Here is a 25,926-nt window from a genome sequence, read left to right on the forward strand (position 1 = left end):
AGAAGTGCACAGTAGGCCTATGGATAGTATAGTAAATGGCCAGTTTGGAAACCTTTAAATGTCTAGTTGAGTACCTAGGACTGGAATGAGGAACTTATAAAATACTGTAAGGACAAGCGATTACAATACCTCCAATGTACCTGTACTTGTTACACATGGCAAATAAACACTCTATTCTATTCTTTTGAGAATTGGTTGATTAATTGCCTACATGGTTCATGATGGATATGGTGGATATGGAAGTACTGAACTTCGAACAGCCTGCCATGTATTTGTCAGTATCAGAATGGATGGATGCCCAATTCTGTTAAGTTGAAGCTCAGACACAAATATGACCTAGTTCTTCTAGGAAGATTACACTTGAATGCCAGGGATTGTTCCAGAGGATGGCAAGCATTGCAATGTTCCATGTCTTGCCAGCTTTGCCAGATATTGTCAAACTGTTTACTCGTAGGAAACAGTACAGCTAGTAGTAGTTTTTTGGGGATATTTGAATAGTCTCTCATAGACGGACACAATATTTATATGTAATTTCTGTCACAGAACGGTGGAGTTTGTGATACTACATTGGACAGCGTGGTCCAGTGTGCACATTTTCTGTTACTGGTTATTTCACTTTTTGGTGACATATGTTCAGTGTGGTGCAATGATCAAACCAGTCTTGAAAGGTGAAACAGCTGATGAGGTGTAAAGGGTTTGGCAGGCTGGAGCAACTTCTATTCTATCTATGCCATTTTGTCACAGACACTTTGGGTATGGTTTCCAAGAGTACTACACATACCAGAGCAAAGATTATTCTACCAACAGCGATTGTACTAACATCAACAACATGTCTAGTCATTGAGAACACTGTTGTTTTCAACGCGTATGACTTCAGAATAGTTTTAATCCAAGGGTAAACAGGTGCTATGCCGATTGCCCAAGGGTAGACATTGCCCAAAAATATTGCCTTACCAGTGTTTCCCGTGGAATTGATCTCTTGGTGTGGTGGTGTGTGAAAAAAAGAGTCGATTTCGAAACCAAAGCGGGGGATCGGAGACCTCCCTTCTTCCTCCCTTGTTCTTCTCTCCTGTCCCCTTCCTATAAGTAGGCCTATAAAGATGGCCTAACTTATCTCGTAAGGCTGGTAAAGTCCTAGAGCTTAAAATGTAATTAATTACATGTAACTGGACGGGATAAAACAGTAACCACACAGGCACTTAATAAATCATATGGTTTATAGACATATTTTAATCAGATGTATTGTAGGTTACCATTATAACAGCAGCTGTTATAATTGTAACAGCTGCTGTTTTCTGTTATTTTGATTGGCATTTTTTAGGTGGCTGGAGGAACATTAATGCAAGCTAGTGTTAGTTCAGCCAGCCAAAAAGACCGTCGCACAATCCATCAGGCAGCTGTAGCTATAACGGCACTACTAACATAAATGTATAAGACAGTAGGCTAGGCATTTTGAGGAGTAGGCCTATGTGCCAGCACCAGTGTTTGGCCCAATTCAAACACTGGTTAACACTATGGTAATATTTGAGGGTCAACATCCTACCTATCTTTCTTTGTAACCTCATGCCGCTCACTGAAGAAAAAATCCCTTCACGCGCCGAGTCTTCCGATCACCTCAGAAAGGAGCAGCATGGAGCGGTACAGAGCGCGCGGCCTATAGGCTCTTTATTGAAAATAAAATAGTCCTAATGTGGGCGCGACAGTGGTTTTGAAAGCGCATTTAGGCGGTGCGCCACGACAAAACCTTACCAGCGGAAACGCTGCCTTACTGTAAGAGGTTGGGTTTCCTGAACCAGATACTTAATTGAGTCTGGTAAGATTTTGCATGTTTTGTTAAGCAAGGGCTTGGGGTTTTTAAGCTGTCTTTAACCTCCTGTTCCGTTTGTCTCCAGGTGGAATATTGGCAAATACACAAGAGGGACTGCCAAAAAGCAAAATTTTTCAGTATGAACCGGGCCTTTAACAGGAAAAAAGGTGAGTGCTTTGCACACAAACACTGAACCCCACATTTTGGCCTATCTGGGACTTTAATATAACTTAGCTAGAGAACATCCAGATGCAAATCAGAAAATTAACTGCACAATAACGATTATCAATGTGGCGGTTGTGGCTCAGGAGGTACTGTAGAGCAGGTTGTCCAATGATCGTAGGGTCGGCGGTTTGAATCCTGGCTCCTCATGTCCACATGTCGAAGTGTCCTTGGGCAAGACATGATAAGACAATGAACTGCACTTATATAGCGCTTTTATCCAAAGCGCTTTACAATGAAGGCCTCTCATTCACCCATTCACACACACATTCACACACCAATGGCGGAAGCTGCCATGCAAGGTGCTAGCCTGCTCATTGGGAGCAATTTGGGGTACAGTGTCTTGCCCATGGACACTTCGATATGTCGTCAAGAGGAGCCGGGATTTGAACCGCCGACCCTACTGTCATTGGACGACCATTCTACCTCCTAAGAATTTAATCTAATTGACTACCCCTGCCTGACATAAATCTAAGTCTAAAAATCATGAGATCAAGTCCACAGTTGGCACAGAGATTCATAAGTCAAGTACACATTAATTTTTCTATGAACTTTTGCTCTACCGTGAATGAATGAACTTGGATCTCCCTTGTGGATTAAAAATAATTGGTTTGGCTTAAATTTGTATTAGTGGAAAATCCCATCATACTTCCTACACTAATCCAATGCCTTTAAATACCATGGGAAAATAAGTTCATTATTGGGCTCACAGGTAAAGAATCAGACAACTCTTGATTTTCCTGATAATGCTTGCATGAGCATCTTACTACATCTAGCTTCTGTTTTATAGTGCAGGATTAATCATTTGCTTGAGTGTACGAGGGCTCAATGGGCTTGGTTGACATTTTCCAATTATTCAGTTGGCTCAGTTGCATGGGTAGGATTCAACAATAACTTTTTTTAAGGATGTGGTATGTAATTATCATAATGAATTCCAATGCTGTCACTTCCTGGGTTTACTTGTCCAGTGCAAGGTGTACAGTACTTGCCCCCGGGCAGTTGGGTCACAGTTCATGTTGACCCTTGTTGGGGCAAGCTCAATCTTGCACAGCAAAGTATTTGAAAGCATTTCAACTACTTTGTAACTGTTCCTGCTCCCCCATCGCTCAAGTGACCTACCACAGTCAAGAAAGTCAGACTCTAGCACTGCGGTTTTCAGCAACATCTTGGTGGGATTACCACCAGCTGTGCCACTCCTACCTCTCCCATGAATCAACAGACAGCGTAGCCGGCTGGACAGCTTTCAGCGCCCAGACGGCCGTCCGTGTTCTAATTATATTTTGGCATTCTGATTTACCACCGGGCCCTGTCAGAAACCTGTGGAGGAGCTAAGGACAGTCATCACTGGGGGCACATCTCTTCTCCTTGACTTGAATAAATCTTTCTTTTCACCTGCAATATTGAAATGCAACGCAGTATCTAAGCTTCTTCCTCATTGATTTTATCCTGCACAGGGTAACAAGTAAATATTCTGAGACCTTCCCTCTTAAAGTTCCCCCTTTATAACAGACATGGATCAGATGCAGTACATTGAAATGCAAATGTACAGATGTAAAACAAGTAATATAGACGAAAGAAAAGAACAGAAAAAAGAAACAAGTAGGCCGACATGGGCAAGTCACGTGGTAACATTCTTCAGAAAGCAGTTTAGATACTGCGTTGATTCTTTTGTCATGTTTCTACGTAGGCGAGCGCTTGGGAGGGCACAATTGCGCTGAAGCCGTGAGAAGAGCGAGAGGCAAAACAGACCAGTTGGCTCTACAGCTGACAGATAAAGTGGTCACCGATGTGTCCCGGGAGAGAGAGAAACAGTGGAGCTGTTTACCATCCGCTGGCCAGCTCTGGCTGCTCCCCACAAACACCCTCATACATGCTGGCGCACAGCTCCGTTCTGTTGGATTGTGGGATGGGATGGGGGGCGGGGGAGTGGCTACAAAGGGTGCATCCATCCAGCCATCGGGCAGAAAGAGGGGCATTAAATCTCTTTCACAGGGAAGGACAAAGGTCTCTCCCCAGCTCTCCGTTGAACATAGCTGACCTTTCACCCCAACTGAACACCTAATATTAATTCTACCTCTCATTGCACGTTCATCTAACTACTTGTGGTGCAGTTACTGTATGTGGAGTTAATGTTGCGCACTCAGCAAGCATGTGTTTGTCTGTGGAAACCTTCTGTAAAGCTGATGTTGAACGTGCCGATAGATAATCTTTATGGTCCTCTTGTCCTCTTCTAACATGTGGCTTTTACATCGGTTTAGTGTCTCGTAAAACTCAGTACAGGGGGGGGGACTTTATTTTGGCCACACAGTGACACAAATTGCACATAGTTATGGCGACTTGGCACACAAAACACAATCAACTTGGTGTCCCCGGTGGAAATTGTTCCCTGCATTTTCCCATCCCAGCTGTCCCCCTCCAGGGGCAGCCAGGAGCAGTGGGCAGCCATCATTAATGGCGCTCAGGGACCAAGTCCAAATGTTCAGTCCAGGTCTTGGTCAGGGACCAGACTACAATTTCAGTAATGACACCTTGTGCACACACACACACACACACAAACACACACACACACACACACACACACACACACACACACACACACACACACACACACACACACAAATACAGTAGCTTAGGCTAGTATAGTGAAAATGGATATGGATGGATATTTTCAAAAACTATAAATACAACTTTAATAGCAGACAATTCTACCGTTGCACACCAGCGGTAGAGATGGCTCACAAACCTGCACCGCTTACTTAACGACATGGGTGTGTTTTTTTCTGTACATTTCTTAAAATGTGTTATCTTTCTAAGCCAACATGAGGTTGTAAACTTGGTGAATGCTCACTCTGCTGTAGTGTTCATGTATAAACACTACAGGGGTGGCTGTAGCTCAGTTGGTAGAGTGGGTCGTTCAATGATCAAAGGGTCAGTGGTTCGAATCCCTGCTTCGACTGTCCACATGTCGAAGTGTCCTTGAGCAAGACACCTAACCCCAAATTGCTCCCAATGAGCAGGTTAGTGCCTTGCATGGCAGCTACCGCCATTGGTGTGTGAATGTGTGTGTGAATGGGTGAATGAGAGACCATTGTAAAGCGCTTTGAGTGCCGCTAAGCTGGAAATGCGCTATATAATTGCAGTCCATTTACCATTTATGATAATGACTTGCCTCTCTGCATTCAGTGTTTTAGTTCAGTATTTGCACTCCTCCTCCAGAGATACTGTTGGGAATCCATTTCTTTGCACATTTTCTAGGAATGAAATTGGGTCAAATATGTAATTTTCCGCTCCGTCGAGGGCATTAGAATAGATACAAATAAGTCGAAATTGAAGTGTTTTCCTGCCCCATCACGCAAGGAATTCCTTTCCAAACATCCACATTTCATTTTCACAATGAATGTAGTTCAACTGTGGATAGAACGCTCCACTCTGTCAGTAGACATTATTTGAGACGGGTGGCTTTTTTTTTTCTGCAGGCATGCCACTATTCCAATATGAGTAAAATGACTGGTTAATAACTTGTCCAAACTGTCTAAACTAGGAAGACCTTTGAAGGACAAACATGAATCTAGGATATGATTATTAGATGTGGAAATCATAATAGGCTCTCTTTGTTTGTGTCCATACTGTTGCCTATTCAATACTCCTTACAGTAAACAATAATTGTAATAAGTTAGCTAGTAATTAGCTAGCTTGTAATAAGTGCATTTGATTGTCCAAACTGTGTTTGTTTAATTCCCTGGCATATAGTTATGATATATAATTGTGTCCAACATATCAGCTGGTAAATGAATTGTTTTAATCTCTCTCTCTCTCTCTCTCTCTCTCTCTCTCTCATAAAGAGCAATGCATGTAATCATTTCACTCAGTGGAAAACACTATGTGATTTGGAGTTAAGTAAAGCAAAATGTTGGAATCAGACGGACATAGGAGCTGACTTTGGGTTTGGTTTTCAGAGGTGTTGTGCCCCTGTAGTTTGCACTGGTGCACTGATGCCCTTATTAAATGTGTTGTCATGGCTGTCCTGATGTCCTTTTAAAAAAACGGTCCCGGGTCCCAGCGGGTAGATGGGAAGGGCTCATGCCTCTGGTGGTGTTGAACCTCCCCTGGGTAGAGAAGCCAAAGGTTGTAGGAGACAGTGCATCGGCCCTTGTGATTGATCATCCCCGGTGTCTGCCAGCGTGGTGGACTTGGATCACAGTTAGCAGGTACTGCCAGAAGGGGTCTTGATCATTTTTATCACCCATGTTTACTGCTGAGGCCAACGAACGTGACATGTAATCTAAAGTGCCCAGTCGTGATGCCGTGGGCTCCAATTCTTTTATTGAGAGAGAGATAATTTGATCTGGCTTTTCTTTTTTTATAATTAATTGACATGCTGATCTGTATTAATGCAGTGTATTATGTTGTAATTATGTATGTTGGTTACTTTGTGTTGTTTTCTTGGCCAGGTGTGCAAAAGAGATTTTAATCTCAATGAGACTAGCCTGGTTAAATAAATGTTAAACAAATACAAATAAAGATTATCAGGCAAACTTGCAGGGCAGAAGGGTTTACAAATGAATTTGAATGTTGGAAAATGTGTGCAATATAAAAAAAGACCAGGTCTTGTAACAATGAGTGCCCATATTAAGATTATCAGTGTGTTTGCAGAATGCAGAGAACAGCCTCTGTACCCAGTACATGTTCACACTAGTTCCTATGATATATTTTACTTCCTCAATATTGACAACAGACTTAAAGACCTAGATTTAGCTACAATGCTGCTGCTCTCAACAAGCTTGCTAGTTGGAATACTAGCTCAGGACCATGGCGCCATGACATCAGGTCACCCTCTCCCGCTCATAAAAGTGTGTTAATGAGAAAGAAAAGTCATAGCCAGTATTTTTACATAAAACAATGTACTAATAAACTGCTCTGACCTAAATGTTTGAACTTGGGGGATGCTAATTTCATACTCTAATGCCAAAAATACAACACAAATCCTGGAAGCCTTGTTTTACCTTTCATAGGAACTTTAATACAGTCTTTATTTGCTGGAGACATCTCTTGTCAATGCAAGGAACCCAAGCCTCATGCTGGACTTCTGAGTTATTGTTGATTTTATGTCGCTTGACCTACAGTACACCGGGACTAATAAAGTATTCTGAATATGAATCTGAATCTGAATGGAGATAGAAGCCATCAAAATGAGATCATATACACACTCGCTACAATGTTGAGTCATGTTGCTCATGCTGATTGTGTAATGTCCTCTATTTGTCATTTGGGGATCAACAGATAAAAGGCACTCATGTGGAAAATTAGATGCCAAGGTTACAGACACTAATTTCTCTGGGCCACACTGACGGTCCATTTCCTGCAGCATCATAATACGGGTTATTAGTGATGCTCAACTCAGAAGCCCACTCTCTGAAGATTGTATTATGTAAATCATATTTTGCAACCCGGTGGTTGAACTTGAAAATGAGAGATACTTCTCGAATCAAACTTTTTGAGGTGGACATGTTTGCATGCATCAGTCTTGTATACAGCTATTATGCCTTGATTTCAAACAATTAAAAAGGCACTGTCTGAATTAATTATTCTAGTCAATCATTTTTTGTTTGAGTATGTGTGCACCACCATTTTATGTGTGTACTACCACTTTAATATCTCTGAACAACTTGTACTTTGAATTTGGCTTGCAGGCAAGTGTGTTCAATGTGAAAAAAAAAATCTTTAACTTTTTTCATTTGTTTTAATGTGAGGAGTTTTAAGGCTACGCTCTCTGGGACAAACACTGTTCAAGTGACATTCACACATGTGTTTGCCTTAAGCTTGTGTGTTTGTGTTAGTGTTTGCCTTAAAGGACCATACCGGTCTAAATAGGATTTGATCTCCTTAAACTAGTCACCCAACGTATATCACATTACCGCAATCCATTTTCCAAAGTAAAGCTCATGTTAAAAGATGTTTTCATTTTTGTGTTTTACTTACATTTCAAAAGTTGAACATGATGGTTTTAAAACATATTTTTAAATTGTTCCCTCTTTGACAAACTCGTCCCAGTTACTTTCAAATAATTTTCAATTTTCAGTTCAAAATGAACTTAAAAAAAATATATTTTTCTGCTCAGATTTTTGTGGATGCTTAGTGAGACTTAAGTGATATCATAAAAGCATTGTTACTATTTCAAGCCAAGTTACCTGAATCTGCACAGTTACGAAACATAAAAGGATCATTGACGGTTGATGAGAGATTTCACCAATATTCACTATAGATGAACGTTCAGAAATCTTCAGGTTCAGGAACACAATGGCCATTCCCTACTCTCTCTGGCAGAACAGAGGAAAGATCCCTCATTGAGTTGGAGGAAATCCATTGTTTCCGTTTGCCTAATGATTAGCGATTTATAGCCGTGTACTCTGTTTAATGAAAACTGATATCTTGAGGCCTTACATACTGGTGGAGGTATTTAAGACATCAGTCCCTGCGGACTTGCCGATCGATCTGCCCGAGTTTTCAATGAGACAAATCTGAGATTAATTGGCAATTCTTTTCCTGTAAGGTCTGGGGTCAGTTATGGGCCACTGTCCAGCCTGGACAATGTATTGTGTGAGTGTTCCTGTCCAAGAGACATTACTTGTGTTATTCATTAAAGTGAATGTAAACAGAGGATATAATGGTGTCAGGTCTGCTGATTAGACCTTTGAAGGTTTTATAGCCTGTGTTTTGGAAAACAAAGCTCTCTTAATATACTAAGTATACTCAGTTACTTGCCTCAAAACCTAAGACATTAGTGAACTGAGTGTTTACAAAACAAAATCAGGGGGACCCATTGTAGATGGCAAAGGAAACTGAGAAGGTGACTCTAAATGACTATGTACGTAAGGCGTACTTAGCTGTGGCATTTCTATACTAAATTATACTGTATTGGATCTACTTCATATGGATATGCATAGTTGTCAGAGTAATGCTGCCATTACCTTTACCTTATATTTACCAACTGACGTTTCAACCCATTTCACTGTCACAGACTAATTTCCAGTGTTGGAATAAAATCATGAGTTTTGCTGGAGTCGGAGTGCGCTCCCGTCATCTTTATCGTTTGGTGTAAGGTGGCAGTCCGAGCTGTCTTAAGTCAGTCTTTTTCTCGTCTTGATGTTCTGATAAAATCAAACATGTTTAATAGTATCCTAAGTTTGTAGTCTTGGCTCATGCAAATGGTGAAGTTCAATGACGTGAACATTCCGCTGCGCTCATCTCTCCAGCACCAGAGCAGACGGGGTAGAGTAGTCTTCCACGGTAGAGGGGGAGAAGGGAATCAAGTGGACAGACATTACTGCAGCATTCGAAATGTAGGCCAGTCTAATGACCCTGACTAAATAATGACCCTGCAAGATCCCAGTTTTTGCGAAATCTCATGGTCTGTGACTAAAAACTTAAGGCAAAAGAGCTGTGCGCACATCCAACCTCAGTAGGCCAGGTGCTGGATCTTAGAGTACATACGTATGGAGAGAGGAAAGATCTGCACACTGATATCTCCTGGTTCACTTTGTGACTAAAAACTTGAGACATTTGTCTTTAGATCTGAGAGGGTGTCAGACCCACAATCTTTTCAAAGTCCTCTAGTGTATTGTAGGCATAAGGCATTGAGCTGTTGTAGCCCCACATCATCTCTTAATCGCCACTCTCCCATCTGACATCTTTTGCCCTCGACATGACACGTAGGGGAGAATGGGGTGATTTGTGCCAGGGGGGAAGTTGTGCCACCCCTTGTTTCTTTGAAACCATAGGATAAATTGGTCATGTGGCCAGAGTTATCTATTTTACTCACACTGGGCCTCATTTATCAAAGGAGTGCAGATCCGTTCGCAGAAAAGTAAAAGTTTTTAAATAAAACCTTTATGAAGTAATTTGGTATTGAAATGGTCTCACTTCAGTATATTATATGAGGTGAAACTGTTCCGTTTTACTTCAATATAATCAATGGCACAATGCGCCCCCACATATCCTCTCCTTTGGCACAACTTACCCCTCATCGGGGGCAAGTTGTGCCAATAGACCACTTTTTTGTGATATTTTGAACACTGTTTATTTTAGATCCAAAGTGATTATTCCCAGGAATGCAGCACATCCTGAAATATATGTACATATTTAAGTTGGAGACATTACTGTCATGCCCTCCCTTTTAAATACGCCTCAAGTAAAAGCTGGCACAAACTCACCCCACTCTCCCCTAACTAAAGCTGCCTTCCAAGATGCCTGTAGGCACACATTGCCTGTAAACTGACCTTCAACATCAGACTCGTCCTCTTGCACCAACAGTTTATTTCCCATATCCCCCTTGTGTCATTCCCAGTTTTTCACTGACCTTACTGTGGGCTTTTTTATATGGTGGGCTCAAGAGGTAGGACTGCCACTATTAATCAGAGACATGTGCTGACGCAACGAAAAATTGCCGGGCTACCTGCGTGCTGCAGTGACTCCTGCCCCCCCACAACCCATTCATCATAGTTAGAAATGACAGTTCCTCAGCACTGTTGGAGGGAGGGAAGGGAGGTGCCCCATCCCTCCATCAACCTCTGTCCCTAGAGCTCCTCCAGCAGATTGATTGAGAAGTCAGCAGGTCTCAGTACCGTTGTGTGATGCCAAAAAGTTTTGCTGAGTTTTTTCATTCATAACAACATGACAGAGGGAGCAAACGGGCATGCCATAGCCAACCACATGATATGTCCTTTCTTTCTCTCTGAAGTTAGTGCTGTGAAATAATAAAATAAATATATTGTGGATGATTGCAATTAGGCCGATATTGGAGATCAAGTCAGAAGTAATTAGTATAGAAGCTATTAGGCCACTATACTGTGTGGTAGAATTTTCATCTTGCCTTTTAAAGAGTATAAATGAGATATGTGTAGAAGAAAACTAACTCCAGGGGGTTGATCCTTATCTACCAGATGGTCTTGTCTTAAACTGTTCAAGGATTGGTTTAAATCAGCTAAATTGGGCCATCAGGTAAAATGGGCCATTTAAGGTTTGAGTGTCTCAGCTCTTTAAAAGTTGACAGCCACAATGTTTTCAAATGATTTCAAACTGTTGCCACAACTGTGCTTGATATGTAGCAATTGAGTGGATTGGTCTGATGCTGCTAAGGTGGGCAGGGAGATGCCTAATACTGTATAAAGACTGCTGAAAAAATCTTCATGCAATTGGCTTGACGCACCAAATCTGACGTGTCAATGATAAGGTTGATAAATCAATGAGAAACAAATGAACATCTAGAAGTAATGCTTCACAATATATGTCTTGATGGCCTCTATTAAGTGATGCTGATGTTGATATTTTGCTAAATAAACTTAATTGTTTATGAAAAAGCATTTTAGTGACTGGCCAAATTTGCCTTAATGTGTTAGTTCAGCTAAAATGGCCCACCTTCTGAGTTGAGCTGAGCTGATAGTTTGATGGTTCCTGTTATTATAAACCTGTATTTGTATACTATGTATTATATTATTGCGTACAGTGTTTCCCCTAGGATTGTTTTCAGGGGGGGTGGTAGGCCCCCCGAAATTACTAATATTGTTGGGCGGGCATGTCACAGATATATGGCGTCAACAGTGTCGTCATAGACTGTATGGACAAAAGTAAGGAGCTCTTATGATATCCCATTCTAATGTGAATTTTCTAAAGGGAACGGCTTCCACTCTTCTGGGAAGGCTTTCTGCAAGATTGGAGACACAGGAGTGTGTCTGTGGGAATTTGTGCTCATTTGTCTAGAACTGCATTTGTGAGGTCAGACACCGCTGTTAGATGAGAGGGCCTTAAATCACCAAGCGCAATGCCACACATCGGATGGAGCGGTGTAAAGCACACCGCCACTGGCCTCTGGAGCAGTGGAAATGTGTTTTGTAGAGTAACGAATCACGCTTCTCTGTCTGGCAGTCTGAAGGACGAGTCTGGGTTTGGCGAATGCCAGGAAAATGTTACCTGCCTGACTGCATTGTGCCAACTGTAAAGTTTGATGGAGGAGGGATACTAGATTGTTTTTCTGGGGTTACTAATGTTAGCCTACCATGTATGCCCTACATAGTTACTAACATCAGAAGACATAGACTAAACTATGGTTACATTACTTATGTAGCTAGCTACAGCAACAGAAAATATTTTCATTTCATCTCTCACTCCCAGTCAGAAAATGTCTGCTAGCCGAAATGCTAATTTTCACTACTTTGTTAAACTTCATTGACTTATGCAAAAATTGTTAGCGATCTAAAGGTCTGTTATTTTATGGGTCTTTCTGGAGGAGTGGGGGGTCCCGTTGGGGGGGCGGGCGGCCCCTCCAAGACAATGGTGGGGGAAACACATTACATGCCTCTCACATTTTCCCTTCTAAGTGTGTGGTGTGTGTGTGTGTGCACGACTATGTTCAAGTGTAACAGGTGGGCTGTCATGGCATCACTCGTCAGCAGCTTCCAACCTCTCTTTGCCCACACTGTGTTTGAACTCGGGTCCTCCGACTTCCAAACTCATGACCACCTCTCATAAACACCGCTACCAGCTACACCATCTAATAGCTAGCAATTCAGCAGTGTATGTGGGTGGTTTTTACACTAAGGAGTGAGTTTAATTCAACTCTGTTACACTCACCCCACTTAACTCTACACACACCACAGCGCCCCCAGCTGGTCGATGTGTGTGTGTAGTGAGCTTCCACCCCAGATAGAATGTATTGCAAATTACCCACACATGACGAGGGCAGGAAATTAAAATGGCTGAGAGGGGTGAAAAAGATGAAATGTGGCAACACAGTCGTGGCATTTTGTTTATTGGTTTGTGATGATCTCCTTCATTCCTTGTTCAAATGTGACTGAACAACTAGATCAGTGTGGTCTGTGATTCACATTCACACCTTCTAATGGGAAGGAAAGTATGTTACTTCCCACCTTATTCTAGGAAATGAAAGGGATTGGGGAAAAGAAAACATGGCCGCATGAGAAACGTCTTGCATCACTGAAAGGCCCCCATCTTTATAAAACATGTTTAAAAAGTTCTTAAATTAAAAAATTTTCTTATATGTTTGATCTTAGATCCAGCACACATTTTAATTTTTCCTACAATACCAATAATGCAAAGCTCTGTTCACCAATAACTTCTTTTCTGGTTGTATTTGCCTATTTCCTTGATTACATTTTTTTTTTTTTTTTTTTTTAAATCTCATGTTCTGTCCTACCCAACTCAACTGTGGTTTTCTCGTTTCAGATAAATCATGGATGCACACTCCAGAGGCACTGGCAAAGCATTACATCGCCTACAATGCCAAGGTCTGTATCAGTATGTAATTGCCTCATGCTTTGAATGTAAACTACCTCATTGCAATTGCAGGGCTGATGGAGAGAGTTGGCTGCTGTTTTGTTTGGTTCAGCAAGCCGTGTGAGAATTCCACTCATCAAAGGTTTTGCAACATGTTTATTTGCATATGGAGTGTTTGTTTGCATATGGAGCAGTTCTGTTTGTAGTTCTGTTTAAATTCCGATGCACACTTGTGTCTGTGCTATCCGAAAGAAGTATTCCCTAAACTGAGACGTTCTTGCCCTGTGAAGTGTCTACCTCATGTCAATCAAGTATAGTACAGCACAAACAGGCTATTTCAAAGGATGGATGCCCTCAGAACGACACAATATATTTTGACTGGAAACAAAGAAATGGATTTGTTTGTCTCCTTAAGGGAGACTGGCTCACTCAGGCAGAAACTGCCCGAACCTCTGTTCTGTTTCACCTTGTGGCAGAGAAGCTGTCTGCAGCCACCCAGAGCTCCTCTGAGAGGTCTTACTGAACTGAAGTGAGGAAGGCAAAACCACAAAGTTTCAAACTGCCACTTCCCCTAGCATTCAAATGTGGTGAGGTGGGGAGGGATGGATTTACAGGGGATGGCTCTGTCTGATATCAAAGAAAATGAAAAAATGATCTCTCCCATTAAGGGATCATAAATATCGGTGCATACAATGTGTTGATCCATCTGCACTATTTGCTGAATTGGAAATTAATGTGAAACATTGACACCTACAGTATGGGTCAAGTCAACATAGTGGCCTGCCTTGATTTTTTTTTTTTTTTACTTCCGCTTTAAGAAGCACCTGGATGAGACGTCGAGTGAGATTAACCCCGTGTCACTGAAGCTTGTAAAGAGCTTTTAGGATGGACATTGGAGAATCTTCGTTTTTTATTGAAGGGATTTGTGCAGATCTGGCTTTTATTGAAATGTTTGTTCTTCTCTTTGTCTACAGATATTTTTAGGAACATTCTGTATTTAAAATATATATATTTTATTTACTGACATCTTTGTATGTTGTATATGAATTGGTCGTCTCTTATGATTGCAGCATAGGTGAAAGGTCAAGCCAAAATGTCTACTTTCTGCCTCCCCCTTTATTTTTAATTTTTAACACTATCGTAATTTTCACATTGCACTGCATTTTGCCGCATTGTTTCTTGGTATTTTGTATTTGCATTTTATTTGCACTGCAAAGCAAGCCAAAATATTGTTTGTACTGTTTTGCACTGTCCTGCAAAACAGCAGCTAGAGCAGCGTATGCCTTAACCCTAGTCAAATTCCCATACTGTATGTGGACCATCTACATGGCAATACACAGATCTTGAGTGTTGTGGAATCCACAATCTTGAATCTTGAGATGCAGGAGTGGTACAGTATACCTTTGCCAATGCACGCGGCAAGTGATTGATGAACACGGACTGGGCTTACCTAGTAGAACCGGCTGTGTCTCAGTCCAGCAGAACACACTGGCCAGGAACATGTCACCCTCCATTCCATGCTGGGCATCTGTCAGCGCCGCATCCCTTGCAGGGTCTCACTATACAGTGCATGTCCTTGGAAGTGGCCAGCATTTGTCATGGCGGTGTGATACACTGACACATTTTCACTGGTGCTTCATCCATCTTCCTGGTCTATTGATGAATATGCAACGTGGCTTGTTTGGCGTTGTTAGCCTGTTTGCCTATATACTGCGAGGCGCCTGTGGCTCAGTGGTAGAGCGGGCCGTCCGATGATCGTAGGGTAGGCGGTTCGAATCCCGCCTCCTCCTGTTCACATGTCGAAGTGTCCTTTGGCAAGACACTGAACTTGCTTCCAATGAGCAGGCTCGCACCTTGCATGGCAGCTGCTGCCATTGGTGTGTGAATGTGTGTGTGAATGAGAGGCCATTGTAAAGCGCTTTGGATAAGTGCAGTCCATTTACCATATGCTGTAGCACAAACGTCCTCCGTTTGAAATTGCCATTTCTGAAATCAGAAATCGCATTGCATCCATTAAACAAAATTCCAATTCAAGGGTTGCCCCATGTCACCTTTAACAGCCTGTATGGGAAAATGGGAGGGGCACTGAGAAAGGCAGGGATGCACAATAGAGTGCAGAGTATGGAGTTCCACTGAGTAAATGGAACCAGTGCTGTGGACAGATGGAAGAGCCACATGCTCCGGCCTGAAGGTTAATGGCTCCATCTGTTGGATTGCCGCAGTAGAGCAATTCTTTTACGAGCACAATGTACAGAGGCTCTCTCACAGACGGGCTTTTCTTTGAATTTGAGTTTTTGTCAGAATTTACCATAGTTTGATGTCTTTACACTTGCAGAAAAGGAACAAATGTTGTATGCTGTGTATATATGGCATTAAAGGCATTGTTTAGAAACAAACAAAACCATACTAAAATGCTCTGTAAATGTCACCACACTGCCATTGTGGTCAATCTACTCACCAGACTTTTCAGTGACTGATAGATATTCATACTGTACCTGTGTCTATTTTGGTTTGTAATGATCCTCAATCACTCAACTCTTGTTATGTACACATGAACAGTTAATCACTCAAAAATCTTTTTTCCTCTATCGGTGATACATTTCCCTCTTCGTTCTAGTTCCTGGGGAACACAGAAGTTGACCAACCAAAAGGCACAGAGATTGTAAAGGACGCAGTCAGAAAGCTAAAGGTACAGTAGGTTACAGAATGTTGGTATGTTTTATTCTACGATTTTTGTGTGAAACTGACATTGGTATGGTTTCACTAACATTTACATTAGGGATGCACCGATGCATCGGCCGAGCCTTGTTGACTGCCATCGGCCCATCGGCAAATAAAATGACATTCACCGATGGTAGTGGCCGATGTTATGTCGCAACAATTATGGCTTTTTTTGTTGCAAAACGTAGCCTACCCAGCTGCAGATTCAGAGAAGATCCGTGAGGTAACGCTGCAAACGCACATGTAGTTTGCTTTCAAATTAAATTAATTTGATTTTTTTTTTTATTAAATCGGCGTTTTGGAACCAAAAACTTAATTTCTTTGTTTCCCTGGCACAAAAGGGGGAATTAAAATGAAATAAACATCGGCCATCGCCATCGGCCGGATTGTTATTTTAAACATCGGCATCGGCCCAGAATTTTGCAATCGGTGCATCCCTAATTTACATGTTAAGTCCTAACAGAGAGTGTGTAAAAGCATCGCCACTGGAAGCTCATTGAATGTACTTTAATTAACAACAAAACTTGCCCTGAGATGTGCTGGTTGTCTTCGACTTTTGCTTTTAGTTTGCTGCAGTTTTTATGATTGTTAGATGAGCAAAGTCACACTTGCTGCTGTCTACTGGCAATGGTCAATACCTCAGAAATTCTACATAAGATCAATGGGTCTCAACAATATCTTCCCAAGTACCGTTCTTAAATTTCTTCCTAAGAACGTTTCTAAAGAAAGCTCATGTCTGATTCCCGTGTTCGTAAACCACTGGATGAGTTCACACCTGCCTTCTCATAACGATGAATCCCATGGTTTCACAAGTTGAATGTTCATGGTCGTACACCTGAACTATCATAGATAAACAGCCCCATATAAGGACATGCAACTACAGAATGAGAGACAGCACTCTCGCTTTGTCAAATTATGATTTTAAATGAACTGCTCTTCCATGTTCGTAGATTCTGTTCTTATTTTCCACATGTTAGAACATTGGTGAATGCCAGAATCTTCTTGGAAACGGTGCAAGTGGAGTTTAAGAAGAAATTCTTCTTAAGAAATTCTTAACTATGTTTGTGAATGAGGCCCAATGTGTTGTATGTGCAGTATCAGTGAGGCAGATAACATTTCTTCAGTCATGTTGGATCTAGTCAAACATGGACAAGACCGTTTATTTCATTTGGTCGCCATTGCAAACTAACAAAGAGTTTGAACAGCTTTGTTTCTCTCTGATGGTCTTGGTTCTGTGTTGCTGTGCTCTCTAAATGTTAGCTCCCTTGCCGTCTCCGTCTGCCAACATTTGGATTGTGAGGCCGCTTGAAGGGGAAACTTGTTTTCATAGCCCTAACTCCCTTCTGTTTCTTTTTTTTTTGCTTGTGCTGTCTGGTTGTGGAATAGGCCTTATTTTGTTGGTTCCCTTGACAGCTTGCCCTTCAACTTATATGCCTTGACTTATACTTCACAGTAGCACTCACACTGACTGTACAGACTTCAGATACAGCATGTTCCAACAATGTCTTATATGGCTACAATTCTGGGTTTCCTCATCTTAAAAGATTAACTTAAAGCATTAACCTAAGGAAAAACTCTTGACCCTTATGAGAGCCCATAACATGGGCCCCAGATTTTTGTGTTGTCCCTGACTCTACTTATGAAACAACCTTTTGGACTATACTGTAGACCTTGTGAGGTATGCCCCATAACATGTACAGTACAATTACATCATACTAAAAAGTTTACATTAAATCTTAACTGTGACTTAAACTGAAAGGGCACTCTAAGATTGTTGCTTTGCCAATCATCTTGATTTTAAACGCCACCTTATGGTTGTTGAGATATTGCAAGTTAATGTACAATAAGCATTCTTGGCAATCCTAGTGAAAGTGATGGAGGACAAAAACACTTTTTTTTGTAAATCTCAAAATGTCTATCCATTAAACAAGTCAAAATCAATATGTAGGCTAATCTACTTCTAGTTTATTTTCCATATTCTTGGACAATATTGGGAAACATTTTCCTGTCTTCTCAAATTGATTACATTGATTGATTACATTCAATGATTACATTATTAATTGCCGTCTGTCCTCTTCAGATACATACGTATTCTGTTTAATCATGTTTTTGAATGACACTCGACATTTTTGTGAATTTTCAGAGAAAATGCCTTCATGCCCATCAGTTCCTCTAGCATTGCTAGCAATACTAACAAACGTCAACTTGAATAGGAACAGTAGGAATATTTAATATCAGTTTTGATGGATAAGCAGGGGACATGATAGGCAAAGCAAGCCAAATATTGTGGAGTATGCCTTTAAATGTCCTCCATTGAACATGTGTAGTTCAGGACTAAGGTGATACAGTCTGTCCTAGATTCCACCATCACTAATCCCTCAGCAATTGATCTAATGTGAAGTTATCGATTTGCCAGCACCGAGCGCCCTCCCATTCACCCTCTTTTGATCCTTTACTTTCTTCCTTTGTGTGCTTCTCCTTTGTTTGGCCCTTACCTCACACAACTGCCAAAGGATTTCAGGTGTGGAGTTAAGTCAAACCAAGGTAAGAATATTGAGTGCAGCATTGCTTGGGGAATTCAGGTTCTTCCTGGGTATGGTGAACTCCACACTTGACAAACCCCTTATTTCTGCCGGAAGTCAAACATAGCACATAGTTGACACCATTTTGGCATCCAAACACTATTTGGCATATTCATATTCCATCAATTTCATCAATTGACATTCAAAAATGTATTCATGTAGAAGTTTTTAATATTGACTCAAAGCCTCAAATTTCCTAGCTGTGATGGATGCCAATTTGTATCATGCCCTTCTTGTGTATGGTTTGATGAGCCTTGCGTAACAACTGAATACTAGCAATTAACTTTGCTTTCTGTTGTCCCTCCCTGTATCAGGTCTTTGGGTTGGTTGTTTGAAAACAGTAGAAACTGATTACATGATTTCTAAAATGGATACAAAAGCACAATATTTTATTTTCAAGATTACGATACTTTTTGATTTGATTTAATTGATGTTCTCCATAAATATGTGTTCTGTTCTGTGAAACGAATCTGAATTGTACAATATGATTCCTCACTGGTCCACAACAAGGTTGACATTGATTTACTTTAGGTGCCTGGTTACTGGTTTACTAAGTTTGATTCGTCAGTGGGTTCAATTAATGTTACAAATTCACGAGAACTTCGGATTGTTCGACTATTTCTGTGCAGCCACTTCAAAGGTTACAAGGTTACATTATCTCCATACAGTATGTTGGTTTTAACGTGCATGATTCACTTGATCTAAATATTGTGTCTCTGTACTTTAATTTCCCCTCCTCAGTTTCAAAGGCATATCAAGAAGTCAGAGGGACAGAAGACCCCCAAAGTGGAATTACAAATTTCGATCTATGGAGTGAAAATATTAGACCCCAAGACAAAAGTAAGCCTCCCCTCATTATACATTTGATGATGATGGACTATAAAATATGCTACTAGATGGGATTTTACGTACTTTTACTGCACATGCAGGGGGGCAGCTGTGGCTCAGGAGGTAGAGCGGATCGTCCAATGACCGTAGGGTCGGCGGTTCGAATCCCACCTCCTCCTGTCGGAAGTTTACTTGGGCACGACACTGAACCCCACCTTGCATGGCAGCTGCCGCCATTGTTGTGTGAATGTGCGTGTGTGATTGGGTGAATGAGAGGCCATTGTAAACTGCTTTGGATAAAAGCGCTATATAAGTGCAGTCCAGTCACCATTTACCATGCAGAACTGAACATTCAGTATTATTATTTCCTGTCATGTGACATGCTGTACTGTACTATGGTAGCATAAAATGTATACAGTAGATGCATTTCACTGATCAATGACCAGTATTATCAATGGTAAATGGACTGCACTTATATAGCGCTTTTATCCAAAGCACTTTACAATGAAGGCCTCTCATTCACCCATTCACACACATGGCGGCAGCTGCCATGCAAGGCAGCTCATTGGGAGCAATTTGCGGTTCAGTGTCTTGCCCTAAGGACATTTCGACAGGTAGTCAGGAGGAGCTGGGATTCGATCCGCCGACCCTACGATCATTGGACGACCCGCTCTACCTCCTGAGCTATATAGCAGCCCCACTTTGCCCCCACACTGTTCAACTTTATAGAAATTTGAACAGTCAGTATTGTTAATATTTTAAGGTTTAGTCTTAACAGACCTGTCAAGGTTTGCGTCCGTCACTAAGGTTCTAGTATCTGGTTTCTCCTTTTCCCAGGATGTGCAGTACAACTGTCAGTTGCACCGAATATCCTTCTGTGCAGACGATAAAACAGACAAGAGGATCTTCACCTTCATCTGCAAAGACTCTGAGTCCAACAAGCACCTGTGCTATGTGTTTGACAGTGAGAAATGTGTAAGGAGCACAGGATATAAACCGGGCTTTTCTCAAGGGCACCGTTTGTAGAGATTGCATAGTGTCAACAAATACATCTTCAAAATGCAGTGGTCATCGTATAATCTAGCAGCCTGGAGCCCTCCAGGCTGGAAACATACTTGGAACAGTATTTCTACTACTGTAGATCAAATGAGACCACTATGGTTTTTGTATACTGCAAATTCTTTGATAGCTACTGTACCACAAAGACTAGGCAGGTGCTTCTAGTTAGTTTGCACCAGCAATGCATTGTACAAAGGTATGCTGTGGTATACAGATTTCGGTAATACAGAAAGGGCAAGAGGACTATAAACAACGTCGCAAAGAGTGTTATTGAATCTGTGTTTCAGGCAGAGGAGATAACCCTGACTATCGGTCAAGCGTTCGACCTGGCCTACAAGAAGTTCCTGGAATCAGGCGGCAAGGACGTGGAGACCCGGAAACAGATAGGCACCTTACAGAAAAGAGTACGACTCGATTGTTGATTGGATGCGACTATCCATGTCTAATGTTCTTAGGAGTTATGGATACACACCTTTGGAAGCTGAACATATCACACTTTCACTTCTCTCTCGCTCACATCTTTTCACGCTGTCTTTGTTGTGCGTAAACACCTGCTCCAATCAGATACTACAGGAATCATTAATCACAAACTGATCTGCCTTTCCTCCGGACCCTTTAATTAAGCAATGCTTCTTTATCTGAAAGATTCCTCAAAGCATTTCGGGGTGCATATTCCTCTATTCTTTATTGCTATTGATAAGGTGAAGATTGAGAAACCCCGGTGTTTCATGTGTTATTCACTTGCTTTTAATGACGGTGTGCTCTGTGGAGTGATTGGGATGCTCTTGCTTTTGCAGATTCAAGAATTGGAAACGGAAAACTCAGAGCTTAAGAAACAGCTTCAAGATCTGGAGGAGCAGCTCATGATTTCTCCTGTATCGCCTGTAAGAACCGCATGGTCACAGACTCCATCCCAGCCTACCGATGATCACGCCTTAATAACCATACTGTAGAACCAAGAGCAGTGAAACGTTGTCTGCCCTGTACTTGCTGCAGTAACTGACTAGTCTACTCAAATACCCACACTAGCACATTTAGGCCAAAAATATGCCTTGAACTAATGGTGCGTTCGTTTATAACTGGGAGGTGGCAAATTGCGACTTGCAACTAGGAATGATTAAATAAAACGCTGCAGAACTCACATTTCCTCGTCGCAAATTCTGATGTTTCTCAGCCCCCAGTTGCCGGCTGACGTCAGTATCATATATCATATCATTCGCTATAGCTCGAATGCACACAGGTCGGAATTTAGGTAGGTATTTTGCCACTTGCGACTTGACACCTCCGACCACAAACGAATGCACCATAAATGGCCAGATTCAGTTCAATCAGAAACCTGCAATATGTGGATGAAACATTCAAGGAAGACTCTTTAAATACAGGAGTTTGTAAGTCTGGGTAGCAGGCTGGTGTCATTTTCCCCACCCAATCTTTTAATTTCCACTAAATCTTCCTACGATCTCTTCTCAGCTGCTGCACATAAACTCGACTAACGAGGCGTTGGCGCTGCAGAGGCCGTGCTCTCTCCTCTGGTGCCACAGCCTGATGTCCTCTTCCTGTCTGGAGATCTCCTCTGTCACGCTCACGCCCATGAGCTCGCCGGAGTCCGATTTTTCCACCGGCCTACTAACCCCTCCGCCTGCTAAGCCTTCTCTGCTTCCTCCCCGGCCCGCCCAGGGGCGGAGCCTACCGCGACCTCGCGTAATCTTCTTCTTTCTGGATCTCCTTCTTGATTCCCTGCTCCTTCTTTCTGTCTATTTCCTTTTCTCCTCTTTGGGTGTCTTGTATGTGTCTATTTAATGCATGCCCCTGAACTTGTGTACGTATCGTGAGAGCTACATGTTGGTTAGTGCAACTTAAAAAAAATGGCTAGTTTTATCTTTGCCCTACGGACTTTGTTTATTTGCATATACAGGCGATTGGCTTTATGTACTGTCCACCTGAAAACAAAAGCCCCTGTACCAAGCAGAACAGTAATGCATATGAAACTGGGGTGATGAAATAGTGTGCACTCAGTGTACAGTATAATGTCACAGACGATGATATGATGACAGATGATACAAAGAAGTATTCAATATTATTCACACTGTATTAATTTTTTTTTATATATTTTTTTTTTTTATATAAATCTTTTAGGATACTATTGCCATGAATTATTTTAAGAGTTCCTAGTCTGACTCGATGTGCATTCATACTGTATGCAGAACTGGGTAATTACTGCGATGGCGAGTAAAGGTTATAATTTGAGTGTGATATAGGCGAATGGAGATTTATGTACACCCTTTTTTTCTACAGGCAGGTAGTATCTCTCTGAAACCCCAGTCAACAGACATCTTTGACATGGTACCCTTCTCTCCTGTGACACCCTTGGTTCCCCTACCGGCCAGTAATGGAACACCACCCCCACCGGCTACCACATCTCCCCCTGATATGAGTGAGTAATCCTCTGACTTTGGCGATTGTTCGGACTAACAGCTTTTGCACACTTGAGGAAAAGCAAGTCTCTTCAATTCACTTCCCTAGGAAAGGACCTTTTTGGTGCCGAGCCCTTCGACCCGTTCACCTGTGGAGCGGCGGACTTCCCTCCGGATATCCAGTCCAAACTGGATGAGATGCAGGTGACTGCATGTCTGTGAACGGTCTTAAGACCTTTTTAATGGACTCGTCATGTAAGAGAGCAGCCGTTGTACTGCTGTTACTTGTTGTAGAGTACTTCCCCCTGTCACGTTTGTCAATAAATAACTGGTAGCCTAATTTCACAGTAGGCTTTACCGTCTGCAGAATGGTAGTGGCATTCCATCATCCTCAATGTGAAGCGTTGTGCATTATTATGAAATGTCCCAACCTTTCGTTGCATTGAATCAGTTTGAGTGATGGAGATGTAGAACAATAATTGCTCATTGAGAGAAGATGGATGCAAAATTATAATTGTCAGTTGTTCATTATGGCTGCATCAATAGTAATTTGCCGCCTTCCTGTTGTCAAAAAAGGCATTTTGTTGTAATTTACAACCTATTACAAGTACAGAATATACTAATTATAGATACTTATTATAGATTAGACTAATTATAGACTGTCATTATGAGAATTTAAGCACCATTGAGTTGGAATCACTAATAGTGCCAGTCTGAGCTGCAACAATGACATTTTCCACAAAAAATCCATAAGACTTCTAAAAAAATAAATAAATAAAATAATAGAATTCTGTCATTCAGAATTTGAGCTTAGGCAATCTAACATCCAGCTGCAAATTATTGCTTGCAAACCACTAGATCCTCTTTGTCTTTGCCAAATTGAATATTTTTCTCTGATCTCCGTGCCAAAAGAAGGCGTATTGCTACTCAACCTGTTCTCTACTTCCTCCTTCCTTTAATTGTTTTAACAAGCTCTTTCCATGTCTTTTTCTCCTTCTGACTACAGCGCCAGAGATGGTTTGTACCTTCTGTTTTGAACTACAAATCCCATATCTCTTGGTTGTTGTAACAGTTTCATTGTGACATTGTGATTGGACTTGCATGCAGTGTTTTATATCTGTAAAAATCAGCAAAGCTAAGTACACCCAAGACCTTGAAATTGCACTGTTGTATTTCAACTACGAATTTGGCTATTCATGTGGAATTTGAAGTGTATCTTGTATTCAGTGTTAGAAATGCACATGCACAGATGACGTGTTAAGAAGTTTGAGAAAAATCTAAATGAATAAGCTAATTTACCACCCTTCTATTTCTTTGGGCTAGGAATATTGACATGAATGGTTTTGGATGTACTATGCTTAAGTCTTAATGTATTAATTAGTCAATTCTTTTATGTTTTTTATTTTTGCTATTCCAATGTAAAATGTACAAATAACAGTACAATGGTTATTTTCTACCTTTAAATCTGAGGTTGTTGGCAGGTATCATTGCCATCCAAACGATGTGGCTTACTATTCCTGTATTTTGCCCATCCTGTTAAGGAATATTGTGACTAAAACATCCTTTGTCTTCTCATCCGTGAGCTTTTTTAAATGAATATACCTATACTCTAACCTTTACTTTGTGCACCTGAATGCATGCCCATGGGTGGTGTGTTGTCCAAGGATAAGCCTGTAATATATTATTTTCAAATTTGTGGAACCGTCCCACAGGCTTACTGAGGATTCAGCAATCACTTCTCAGAAGTTTAACAGTGGAAATATTTGAAGATACCTGTAATTAAATGTCCTGCCATTTCATAGCTTCACCTATCCCACAGAGCAGCTTGGCGTGGGGTCACAGTTATGCTAACGACCTGTCTCTGGCTTGTCTTTCAGGAGGGGTTCAAAATGGGACTAACCCTAGAGGGGACTGTCTTTTCCCTTGACCCGGTAGACAGCCGCTGCTGATGCCAAGAGGACATTTCTCTGTTACATCACTTTTAACTCGTTTGTACGAAAAGTGGCAAATTTGGGTCTACTACAGTTAGTCAAGATGTCCACGTTCTCATCTTGAGGTTTTTATGTATTTGCATTTGAATTTGGTTTTAGAGGAATCCATGGTATGTTCAAATCCGATATAGAAAAGCACTATTTTTGTAAGATCTCATGTGGAAGGATTAGTTTTGAGACCCTTTGCTTATCCAGGCAATGAAGGCTGTAAATAGTACAGTATGTCCAATGGGACACTATCTGGCAGAATTTTCATACGGTACAATTTTTAGTGTAGAATCTGAATATATAATTTCTTGAATATGCACCGTTTTAGACTCACATCTGTAACATATTCTTATTTGTATGTCAGACATGTCTCGCCTTAAATAACCTCACAAGTACAGTAAAGGTAGTTGGTCTTGTATTAACACTCATATGCCAAACCCAGCTTAATGATGTTTAACCATGTCCTTTTTACTCTTTATTTTTACTCATGTATTTAGTATACTGTAATGCATTCATTGTGATTATTTTGACTGGATATTAAATTGTTGGACTTGTCTTGACATCTAACAGGTGAATTATCATCTCAGTATGCATCTTTGTTGCCATACCTTTACTTTCTTGTTCTAGTTTCCTTGCACCAGAAAGCACTTTTGAAAACCTCTGTCCATACACAGTACTATATACTTGTTCTTTTATTTTGTATGCAAATATGACTTTGCTGTTAGTTATTAAAGAAAACACACTGCATATCAACACCTTTACACATTCTATAATTTTGTGAAATGTCTGACTGAAGTGTTGTTGTTTTTTTTACTAAAAATGGAAAAGAACGTATATTTCTATGCATGGTTGTGATGCAGGGTCTGTGATGAGCGGACTGGTAGGGGTGGGGGGAGGGGGGCTGGATGCAGAATAGCCAGGTGGAACCTGCTGAAGAACTGGTTTAGCTCATTGGCGCGTTCGGGACCTCCCCCCTCAGCTGGGCCCGGCCCACGTTGTTTGTGTCCTCTGCTGTCTCTCTGTTG

General features: G+C 41.3%; 1 protein-coding gene across 1 annotated transcript; it reads left to right on the forward strand.

The window, feature by feature from the left end:
* Nucleotides 1-1,931: 1,931 nt before the first annotated feature.
* On the forward strand, nt 1,932-24,871 carry gulp1a (GULP PTB domain containing engulfment adaptor 1a; the record flags this gene model as incomplete). Its single annotated transcript, XM_084451903.1, has 11 exons — nt 1,932-1,974; nt 13,268-13,329; nt 15,936-16,007; nt 19,363-19,461; nt 20,287-20,424; nt 20,796-20,912; nt 21,306-21,392; nt 21,979-22,209; nt 22,804-22,942; nt 23,032-23,126; nt 24,800-24,871. Exons 1-11 carry the CDS (start codon nt 1,947-1,949, stop codon nt 24,869-24,871), a joined length of 1,140 nt encoding a protein of 379 aa, XP_084308029.1. The 5' UTR covers nt 1,932-1,946.
* Nucleotides 24,872-25,926: the final 1,055 nt, after the last annotated feature.

This window comes from Borostomias antarcticus (assembly GCF_949987555.1).
Source record: "Borostomias antarcticus genome assembly, chromosome: 17".
Taxonomy (NCBI): Eukaryota; Metazoa; Chordata; class Actinopteri; order Stomiiformes; family Stomiidae; genus Borostomias; species Borostomias antarcticus.